This window comes from Ilyonectria robusta (genome assembly GCF_021365365.1).
Source record: "Ilyonectria robusta strain PMI_751 chromosome Unknown BGZ61scaffold_96, whole genome shotgun sequence".
NCBI lineage: Eukaryota > Fungi > Ascomycota > Sordariomycetes > Hypocreales > Nectriaceae > Ilyonectria > Ilyonectria robusta.
The window spans coordinates 40776-52341 of record NW_025764530.1 but is presented as its reverse complement, the minus strand read 5'-3'; the positions used below and the strand labels follow the sequence as shown (position 1 = coordinate 52341).

The 11566-nt window shown below is 35.0% G+C and overlaps 2 protein-coding genes across 2 annotated transcripts; one reads left to right on the top strand and one right to left on the bottom strand.

Moving 5' to 3' along the window:
* Positions 1-5207: 5207 nt before the first annotated feature.
* BGZ61DRAFT_577852 (uncharacterized protein) lies at positions 5208-6020 on the bottom strand (the record flags this gene model as incomplete). Its single annotated transcript, XM_046256261.1, has 1 exon — positions 5208-6020. One exon carries the CDS (start codon positions 6018-6020, stop codon positions 5208-5210), a length of 813 nt encoding a protein of 270 aa, XP_046093428.1.
* Positions 6021-8726: 2706 nt separating this feature from the next.
* Positions 8727-8897, top strand: BGZ61DRAFT_277224 (uncharacterized protein; the record flags this gene model as incomplete). Its single annotated transcript, XM_046238415.1, has 1 exon — positions 8727-8897. A coding segment is annotated over one exon (171 nt), but the record flags the coding sequence as incomplete, so codon positions are not given.
* Positions 8898-11566: the final 2669 nt, after the last annotated feature.

Below are 11566 nucleotides of genomic sequence, written 5' to 3'. Positions count from 1 at the left end.
CTTAATAAAATTATAAACTTAATATATATTAATTAATAATATATTATAGTTAGCAAGTAATTAATTAGCTATATCTTTAATATTATATAACTAAAGGGGAAATTCTTATAAATCTAAATTAAAAATAAAATAAATAAGAATCTATTTCTCTAGATTAGATAGCTAATATAATTTCTAAATAGTATTATATTAAGACTAAATACTCTTTTACCAGCAACCTAGAGTATAACAATTAACTGTATATATCTCTACAGCATATTGGATATGTAGGTTTGGGTTATTTTAAAGGGCCTAAAGAGTAAGAAGCATTCTAGCCTTATAATTAAACTATAATATGCTAGGTAGTTGAGAATTAATTGATTAAATGAAGATGATGTAAGTTAAGGGATTTTTAGCTTACTTACTTGTCTGGCTTACTTGCTTATTAAATATGTTAATTAATATTTAATTAATTATGTATTTATTTTAATTTTTAAGAGTAATAAAATATATAGCTAATATAATTAGCTATAATACTAGTATAAAATAAGCTTAATTAATATTTATTAAAATTACTAATAAATAATATTATATATAAAGCTAACTTAATTACTTAATAGAGAGATATTAATATTATATATTTTTCTTAACTATTTTATATAGCTATTAACTTTCTTATTATTATATTATCTTTTATTAAAATAGAAAGAAATTTTAATAATTATAAGAAGATAGTAATACTACTTAGATTTTGCCTATAGTACTATATAATAGCTATAGCTTAGTACCTTTATTTATAGAGCAAGACTAGTATTTATCAGCCATCCCTTCCTCTAAGTCTTCTTAAAGGGGATAATTAGAGGCAGGTACTTTAATTGGTAGGCAGGATTAGTGTAGATGGGGATAATAAAGACCAGCTCTGAATCCCCTGATCGATTTGATTGTCGATCGATTCGATTTCAATTTGTGATCGATCGATATCGATCAACTAAGAGGCCCGCTCAATCGATATCGATCGATTGAAGGTCATGACCGATATAAATCGATCGATCAGGGCTCGATAATCGATCGATTCGATCGATTTCGAAGCCTGTAACAACATCACTATTAGTCGTGCACGTCATATCGGAAACATCTCTCCGCTGGTGCACGTCATATACGACACATTACTTCGACCACCATATCTCCATGACACCATAGCTGAGAAAATTAAAATACTGGACCAGATCGTCCTATTTGAGTATGTGCCCTATGAAGGTTTTCAGTATGGTGATGTCGTAACAAGATACGGGGCGACCCACGAATCGGGAAACGGGTAAAGTAGAGCTGAATTAAGAACAGGTAGATAACCCAAGGCGTTATAGTAAGCCTGAGTAGGCCTGCATTTCAACTGACCCCAATTACTAATACTTTAACCCTTTTTATCATTAAGAAGCTAGTTGAGTCTATAATAAATGGACTTGTTATTATAAATTCTTAATATAGTATTGCATTCTGCCTCTATAAGATACCCCGCTCGGCAAGCTTCAGCCAGGTATACCATAAAGGGTACCAAATATCACTTTAAACTTATATATATGCATTTATATTATATTAAGGACAGTACAATAAAAGTTCAGGCTATAATACTAAATCTATAACCGTATAAAGAGCTAGGAGATAAGAAGCTTATTCAAGATATTTTACCCCCTATTTGCCCGGCTACCTATAGCTATAATACTCAAAGCAGAAGGAAGTCGCCTCTATTTACTAATATATTACAAAAGATTTATATTATAGCTATTAATAGCTAAACTGGATTTCTTATTGCCGAGCTTATTCTTAAAAATAAAAATTTTACTAGTAAGATTAATTTGGTTATTAGGCTTACTCTTAATCCCAAGTCTAACTATATATAGAAGCTTAAGGATCTTAGAGTAATTATTATTCCTTATGTTATTAGGCGTATTTATACTATAATAAAAGCACTTAAGAATATAGGCTGTAATACTCTCTATCTTATCCTTCTAGTATATAAGGAAAAATTTAATATATATATAAAGCTAGTCTATACAGCTAAAAAGGCAAATATTGTTAATATTTATCTAATTAGTTTAGCAGGTTATAATTACGCGGATCCCCAGAAATACCTATATCTTTATAAATTTATCGATTTAAAAAGCCTTATTCTTAAGGCTAAGAGCAATATTAGTACTGTAATAGAATACTCGCCTTATATTATTCGGTAAGTTAATCTTAAGATTACTCTAAAATAACTAGATAGTAATAGCTTATAGTATAGGCTTCTATACTAAAAACCTCCTTCTATATATACCTTAAGCTAAGAAGGAGGGTATTCTTTCTTTATCTATTAGTAATAAATATAAATTTACCCCAGTTACTCTAGATATAGGATATTTATATATATTTATCTTAATATAAAGCTAACTTAATAAGTAGGATATTACCCAAGTTACAGCTTATATTCTTATAAATAAAAAAAAATATAATTTTAATAATAAATATTATAGATAGATAATAATTATTATAAATAATATTTTTTATTCTAATTAAGAAAGATTTATAACTAGTCTAATTAATACCAGGTTTAATACTTTATATAGAAAATAAGCTTACTATTATAGCAAGTATAATACTAAAAACTAAACTAAAGTTTAAAAATATTTCTAAGTAAGTCTTAATTACAAGACCCTATATAATATATAAGAAAATTATATATAAAAGGCTAAATCCCCTTTTTAAAGTAAAAGCCAGAAAGATTTTAAAAACTTAATTAGAAAATAATCAATCTAAATAAAAATATATCCTTAAGTACTATTACCTAGTATACAAGGGCAAGATAAATTATATTATAACTACTACTTTTTATAATATTACTAAAGAATATCTAACTAAGCCCGAGGCCTTCTTTTAGATATATAGTACTAAGATATATCTATATAAGAAGGTTAAGTGCTATTATTAGCTAGAATTAAAATTTAGACTATATTTTCAATTTTAAGATTAAATATCTATAGCTATCGCTTTAAATATAGTAATATATCTCCAAGCTTCAAATTAAATAATCTCAAAGGTCAAGAAATAGAATATTACTCGTATCCCTATTTCGACCCGACAAAGTAATTACAGAGGCGGCAACCCACAGGCGCGAAAAAAACCCGGCCAGCACAAGCAGCCAGCAGCCACAGCGCAGGACTGCTTCCAGACGCAGACAGCCTCTCAGCGAGAAGGATCCAAATAGGAAGAAGCCCCGGATTCAAAGCAACTACCTACCACATGGGTATCGACTCCGACGAAGACGACGACTAATGAGCGAGACGAACACGATAAGAATACTACCATCTAGTACCCACCTACCGGTAAGCAAAAAAGATTTCCCCATACAAATCTATTTTTTTTAACCTTATGGGAAAAAACAACTAAAAATAATAAAAATAAAATTATTATTAGAATTCGGCTTGAAATTAAATAAATTCTAATATTTTCTTAGCCTTTTAACCTTACGGCCTGTGTGAATGTATATAATAGGTAATTCTTCCGCCTCTAAATTTGAACTTTCTTCCTCTTCAAGCCCTCCCACCTCAATCATATCCTCAATAGCCTCTGATACTTCAGTAGCCTAAATTAGCTTAGAAATAATTTTATCAGCTGCTAGAGCTTCGACTAGTATTATAAACTTCTTATTAGGATTGGGTATAGCCCTTCTCCTCTTACCTCTATCTAATCAGCTAACTTCCTCCTTCAGACTGGCTATTCTTACTATTAGAAAGATTATTTTTAACTTCTGGACTTTAAACTCTTTAGATATTATAGAATACTATCTATTAGTTAAAAAGATTTTATTTTTTTCTAAATCTCTAATATATTAGTTAATTTTTAGTATATTATTAGAGTTAAGTTATATATCTCTTAGACTGTCTGATTTAGTTATAAATATTTTTTTATTTAGATAAATTTCTGAATATATAGGGATATTCTATTATAAGATTAGCTAATTTCTAGTTACTATCTATTTTAAGAGTATATTCTTTTTTATTATATCTACTTTTCTAGCTTTAGTATAAGCTTTAATAAAGTTAACTTTATTTACTAAAGCTAAAAGCTGAATTAGCTAGTGTTGCTAGCTTTTAGAGTTTTCTGCAGTAAGCAGCTTTAGAGATATTAAATATACTATTATCTAATAGCTATATACTATAATAGAAATAAGATAGCAGGTAATAATAATATATATTATTTAAAAAGCAGGTAGCTATCTACTTATCCTGGATTTTTTGTAAGATTTATAATTTAAGCCAGTTAGATACTTATAGATATATAACTTCTATAGCTATTTAAGATAATAAGTTTGGTATTAGACTTATCTGCTAGATGTATTTAAGGTAGATAGATATCTTTAAGCTACTTAATTATAATATAGTTATCTATCTAGCTATTTTCAGAAGTAGTATAATACCAGTCGGCTATCTTCTTAAACTCCTCGATAAACTATTAATACTAAAGCTCTTTACCTTTAAAGATGATTCTCAGTTTCAAAAGACAGCTGTTTGCAGTCACAGCTTTAATAAAGCTAGTCCAAGCGCGGGACTTATAACGGAACAAGAGTACAAACAAGGTCGAGTGTAACTTGGATAAAATAATTGTTTATAAGGAGAGAAAGAGATTCCTAAGAAAAGCTCTGGCTTAAGCTATTTATATAATATTCATAAAGTGAGACTATTCATAAAGTATGAAAGTCACATAATCGTTCCCTCACAGTAGCTTGGTATTTATCAGACAAAAGATGGATTGGTTGAGACAGCTTGATGACGATGGATGATCTTGATTTCTCGCTAACTGACGGCCTGAAGGGCCGTATTTTATAGAGGAATTTGAATACAATAGATGTCTTAGGACAGGGATCGTGATCAGCCCACTGACAGCAGGATCAGCTGTTAGGCTGCTAGCAAGATCAGCTGTTGGGCCTATTAGTCCGTCTGGGAAAATAACAGTCCGTAAAAAGCATATAAAATCGTATGCCTTTGACTGCCGAAGTCGGCGATGTGACATCCTTGTCTGTTCCGTCTGACAGTGTTGTTCAAGGCCGTCCGATAGCTGAGACCATAGGGATCCTTTCAGCCGCCTCCGCTACAAGTTGACGACATGGTCTACGAAACACAGATAGATAAAGCCTCCGAGATTTCTGTAGATAAATCGTCTATGGACTTTTACCTCAGGTGAAACGTCGAAGCTCAGTTGACGAAGCTAGCCTTGACGAAACTCATCTGTTGTTTGTTTAGATCTTGCAACCGGTCCTCCAACTGGCATAGCTCATCCATGACTCCACCAATGTATTTCTGCTGGCCGTCCTCTGTTTCAAGCCCATTGGTAACTTTGTAGTCTTCGTGATGTAGGCGGATATTTCCACCCTGATCCGCCCCGTATCCACCTTGTGTGAAGACAGGGATGTTGTTCACCGCCGTGATCGAGTCCTGATGCCTCATACTCTCATCCTGTCTGGGGAATGATAGCTGAAGACAGGGTATCGGGGGATGAATTCCACACTGGGATGGTGACGCTATGATACAGTCGACCCCGAGACCCACTGATGCCTTTGGCTCGTAGGACTGCTCAGATTTTATGAACATTGAAGGAGAGGATGGAAAGGCTAAATTGAGAAAGGCTAAATCTTGTGAATCGTACACACCGCCAAAGCTACCTTCTTTGTATGAGGAGACCACCTGCGGAGATGTTGCGATGGCAGGATCCTCTGTCGGGTGTTGAGATACCACAGAGCCCCAGGGGATGCTCTGTGGTATCCATTGTTTTTCTTCATACAGCAAGGGCCACGAATTTAGGCCTGGCGTGTGTTCCTGCTGCCAATTCTTGGCTGCTTGCGAAAGCTGTGCGGCGAATGGCTGGCTTATTTCCTCATACTGCTTGAGGCAATCCATAGATTCTTGATTCGTGGTGTTGGCCCCAAGGTTCGATGTCTCCAGGTGAGTGGTGAAACCCGGATAGCTGTAGGACTTGTGATAGTGCTCTTCACATATGCCCCCCTCCATGATAACGCATTCTGATCCGGTGAGGTTCCGGCGACGCTAAACTTGAGGCGCTATCGGTGCTGATTTTATATAGGCGTTACCACCGCAGTCGGCTAGTCGCGAGGCACCAATTTGCACTCACTCCTTTTTCGGCTCTCTAGTACGATTCTAGGGGGATCGCCGAACTCAATTTTGCAATAAAGCTTCTGTCGTGGCACTACAATAGCGCTTCGATATAATGGGGTTTTAAAATAAAATAGTTTTTATGAAGAGATGAAATAAGGAATGAAAATATAATTTTCATCTCTTTCATCTCTTTCATCTCTTCCGATAGAAATGACTTTTTAAATACTGGTTAAGTGAACGATTAGTAGGTTGTGCTTATTTATTAGCAGAGAGGATTATTACATCATGGCTGGAAGTGAATCAAGAATGTAACTCTTGGACATTACGTCAATAGCTGGAAGTGAATCAAGAATGTAACTCTCAGACGTGATCGGGTCGTTCTCGGGCATAATTGCCTCATCTCCCTCGCCAAAGTCTCCGGACGGTGGATGATATTAAGCCTTTGCTTCCTAGCTTGTTTGTGACCTGTCACTTGGAAGTGCCATTGATGTCATCTCCTAATCCACAATATTTTTCCAAATCTTTTTACAGACGACAACGGCGCGTTTGGATCCCCCGCAGATTGGTCGAAGGTTGGTTCAGAAGAGGGGTAACCGCGAAGCTATTGATCGCCTCTGTCTATGCAAGGATAATTATGACGTAGTGCACGATGAAGCAGTCAATGTGTCTGACGTCAAGGCGCAGCCATACCTTAGATTGCTCTGCATTGCTAAATTTATATATATATCCGCCAAACCCTTAAATCTCGTGATAGATTAACCAGCTGAGCCAAAAGTATAAGGTTACCCCAAGTATTACTATAGCCAGTGTTAATCAGGTCCATAATCCAACATCTCGTACAGTTCCCTTTATTGTTCAATAGTGCTCTAGCCATTCGATCTTCCATTCGCATACGTGTCGGTTTCCCGAAGTATAATGCCGTCCCAGGTCAAGGAAAAGAACTCGGAACCTATCAAGGAGGGGGATGAAGTATGGACGCGTATTCGAGGCGGCATCCAGAGTGCGATGATGTTGTTCTCCTTGCAGTAGAGCTCGAAGTCTGTAGAGTGGTGACTTTCATGCCCATCTAGGATAAGGAGGCGGTATGTGCCTGCAGTACGAATCGCCCTACAGCTGGTGCATCTGGTGGTGGGACATGCTGGATTACATAGTATGGTGACAGTTCTCGGCAGCTTCCACGAGGCTCGCAGTATGCCTAGTACATGCGCAAGGGCCCCACAACTTTGTCACTTGCAACAGCCCCGAAAACGTGATCCCGATCATGGCATGAGGCAAGCACTCGAACTGTGCCCGAGGCTGATCCTGGGCTCTTCTCATCGCTGCGCTTGCCCGGGACTCAGGTATCAATTTACTTCTCACGCCCAACTGTTGAGGAGCAGCCCGCCTGTGTGTATCCGGGGCTCAGTGGCGAAGTGTCGATAATGATGTGGTGGTAGGGTAGCGCCAGAAAGCGGGGGCAAATTGTGGGAGACCGGGCCAAGTTGAGATACTGCTATGCCAATTCCCGACATATTATCGAACATCATGCATGCGTATCGTGGACCAAATCAACAAGAGTACAACACCGTAATCCCTCGAAGAATTTACTTTCAACCATTATACCGAGCTCAATTTCAATGGATGGAAATTTACTGAAAACTTGTGGCGGGAGGCACTAGGGAAGGTTGGTGTGGCGACATTCAACGTCATCGGAACGATATTCAGGTACAGATGACGCATCAATGAGATTCCCAGTAGTCCTAATTGGCCGGAAAGACTGGGAGACAGTCCGTTAGGCCCAAGTTGTTTAATGTCTTGTCTCTCGCAACAGCTGGTGCGTCGCCGACCAATTCCACCACACATTGCGTCATTTAGATACGAGGTTACGTCATTACATAAATGCAGCCAGTCATACTGATGCCTCTAAAGATCGAGCGGCACGGGATGGATATATCATATTTGCATGGTACTCGGCAGAACTGTAGTTGAACACAGTATTCCGTCACCACTTTGGCCACACATCCACCGTCCCACGTCTGGTCCGATGATGCAAGCCACCTAACGTGCATGATGCCCCAATTTTCATCAAGAAAACTGTGGCAAACATGCACAAAAACGCGGTTTTGGGGAATCGGGGAGGTTGCTCGGTACGTACCCAGAGTAAATCACCACTATACATCAAAACGAAGGAGGCAAAAAACAAACAAAAAAAACAGGGTTTCAGACGATACAAGGCACAGCGAGTCGACGAAGTCACCATGCCAACCTTGGCTATCCATCATCACAGTGCTAGTTCTAGATCCGGGTTTTGAAAAAAAAAAATATTAAAACCTGATCTCGACACACTCTCTTCTGTCATCTTCTGATCTTCTGATTCTTGCTTGACGCAACTATCAGGTAATCCGCCCTTCTCCTTTGTTGCTCACCCCAAACAAAGGCTGCATACTTGACGACCAACTCTATATCTCGCGCAGGTCGGACCTAGGATTAAAAGAAGCAAAACGCCAACCCCGAAGCACATTTCCTAAACAGCCTGATCTTCCTTCAGTCAACATCTTCAGCACTTCGAACATCATCCTGAATCGACGCCACATAACTGCCTTCGCCATGTCTCCTCCACCTCCAGAACCAGAAGCAACCTGCTACCTCCTCCCGGGTCTCCAAGCCCTCGACTCCTCCGCCCCAGAAGTCGACCTCGACGCCTACACCTGGGTCCAACCCACCGCCATCGAAGACAACGAAGTAATGTTCGACGGCAAGGCCCTAAGTACTTGGTACGAGGAGGAGCGTCGGCACTCAGTTGGAATTGCAGCAACAACCTACCCAAGAATGTATATTAGTGGATCTTAACTCGATGTAAAGACCGAGTTATTCCTATTTATGTCTTAGTATTAGATAGCGTACGGCACATTCAATCCAAGGGATGACTGCTCAATCGGGTGTGGATCCTGAATCTGATGAATGTATTAATCTAGGATGCCTCCGGCCCCCTCTTTTCTCGAGAGGGGGCCGCCCCTGACTAAGGTCAGGATATCGATCTATCAGAGGTTTCGTAATACAGGTCACATTCCAACACTTAGTTTAAGAACGCGGTGACACTCTTTACACTCTTTACACTCTTTCTGAAGAGGCGCGAAGCAGACACGCTTTCACAGTTACGCACGGGAATGGCGAGGATCAACAGCTACCTGTCGAGGATCGGCGCGGTGGAATCAGACTTGTGTGATTGCGGACGGGCAACCGAGACGATGGAACATTTTCTCTTTCGCTGCAGCAAGTGGGATGCACAACGCGAAGGCATGCGGCGAATCGGACAAAGTGAGATGGGAAACCTCTCATTCTTTCTGGGAGGAAAGTCGGCGTTGGACGGACTGAGATGGTCACCTAACCTACAGGCAGTGCGAGCAATAATCAAATTTGCAATAAAGATAGGAAGACTAGAGCCAAGGGAGGAAAATTGAATATACTAACAATTAGAATTAGAAAATACTAATATAATACAGTCTTATTTTGATAGACTATGCTTTAGCTGCTAAGGATAGGATGCTGAATACTTAGAGAAAATAGCCTTTAAGTAGGCCTATTAGAAAGAGTTAAGTAAGGCTAAAAGAAAGCGATATAGGGAGAGAAAGTAGGGCTTTACTTTGTAGTTAGAATTGAAGGTGGTAGAAATGTAAATAGTATAGTGTATTCTATGGCTTTATGAGATTTGTTTTCCCAGACATAATAAATCTACTAGTTATATTATTATCTTATTAGTGTTTAAGTTAAGGTTAGGGCTATATTTAGAGCTAGCTGGATATTTATAAAAAGAAAACCAGTTTTATATAATATTTTATTTCTTAGTAAATTAGCTATAGTAATATATATATCTATCTTTTAATACTTACTATAATATAATTCTTACTATTTAATATATTTACTATTACTATCTTAATTTATATTATAATCTAAGTAAGATCAGGTAGTTTAGCCTGGTAGAATAATAAGAGTAAATAGGCTTATTTATACTAGTATAACTAAATATAAAAGATACTTATCTAGTCTGCTATATATTTAGTAAGTATTATAATATAATTACTTTAAATAGAGTAATTATCTCTAAATATATAATATTCTCTAAACTTTCTTTAAATAAAATTATACTTTTTAGTTTTTAATATTATTTAATTATTTTAATTATTTAATAATAGATAATTATCTTAATTAATTATTATTAGATATAATTTTATTTATTATTTAATAATATTTTAAATTATTTATTAATATAAATTTATTATAATTAAATTATTTTTTAAATAATCTAATTATTATAAAAAGTAAGTATAATAAAATAAGAATATAAATAAGATTAAATATAATTTAGATAAAATAATTATTTATAAAAGAAAAAAGAGATTTTTAAAAAAAAACTCTAATTTAAGCTATTTATATAATATTTATAAAATAAGACTATTTATAAAGTATTAGAGGTTATAAGATAGTAGAAGAATAGAATAAATTCTAGATAAAGGATATTCTTATAAAGGATATAGAGATAAGAGATAAGATAAAGATAAAGTAATAGTGTATAAGATAGTATAATATAGTATATATTAATAGTATATATAATAAAAGAAAGAGAAAATAATCCTAGAGGAAGCTCTTCTTTTATAGACAAATTAGCCGGCAAATATATAGGTATAAAGATAAAAGTAATACCATTAGAAAGCCCAGAAATCGGCTTTAAGATGGTATGGATATGTCTTCCTAGGTTCTCTAATGCCGAGCAATCTTATTTCAAATCACGGAGGAATTAAAAGCCTTACTTATAAATCAAAATACTTAATTTCTAAGCTTAATAGATTAATAAGCTAATTTGAATGAATTAGTCATATAGTATAAATAGTGTTATTAGTACTGTATTTTAATGCTATATTATAAGATTTTTCTAGAATATTTAAGCTTATATTTAAGCTTGAATTTTAACTATTAGAAGTTATATAATTATAGATTTATATATTTATTAAACTTTAATAAAAAATATATATTAAAGAGCTACTTTAGAATCTTTTAATTTATTTTTAAGAAATTTTAATTAAAAGTTAGCTTTAAGAATAATTTTTAGAGTTTTTAAAATTTAAAAGTTAGAAAAACTAGCTTTCTTCTTAATAGATATTAGAGTTTATAGCTGGATATTAAGCTTAGATAGTATACTTTCTAAGTCTAGAGAAATAAATCCTGCTTTTTAAAACCCCCTTAAATATTACTTTCTATTATTATAGCTTAAAAATAATATAAAAAACTAGAAAGAATTTAATCTTTAAAATATAAATTATAGAGTATCTAATTAAATATTTTATTTTCTAATTATAAGCCTTTTTAAGTAGCTTAAAGTATCTAATATTAAGAGGTTAAAGTAGGTAAGAGAAATAAGATAGTATATAAAGTATAATAATATTATTTTTCTTATAATATAACTT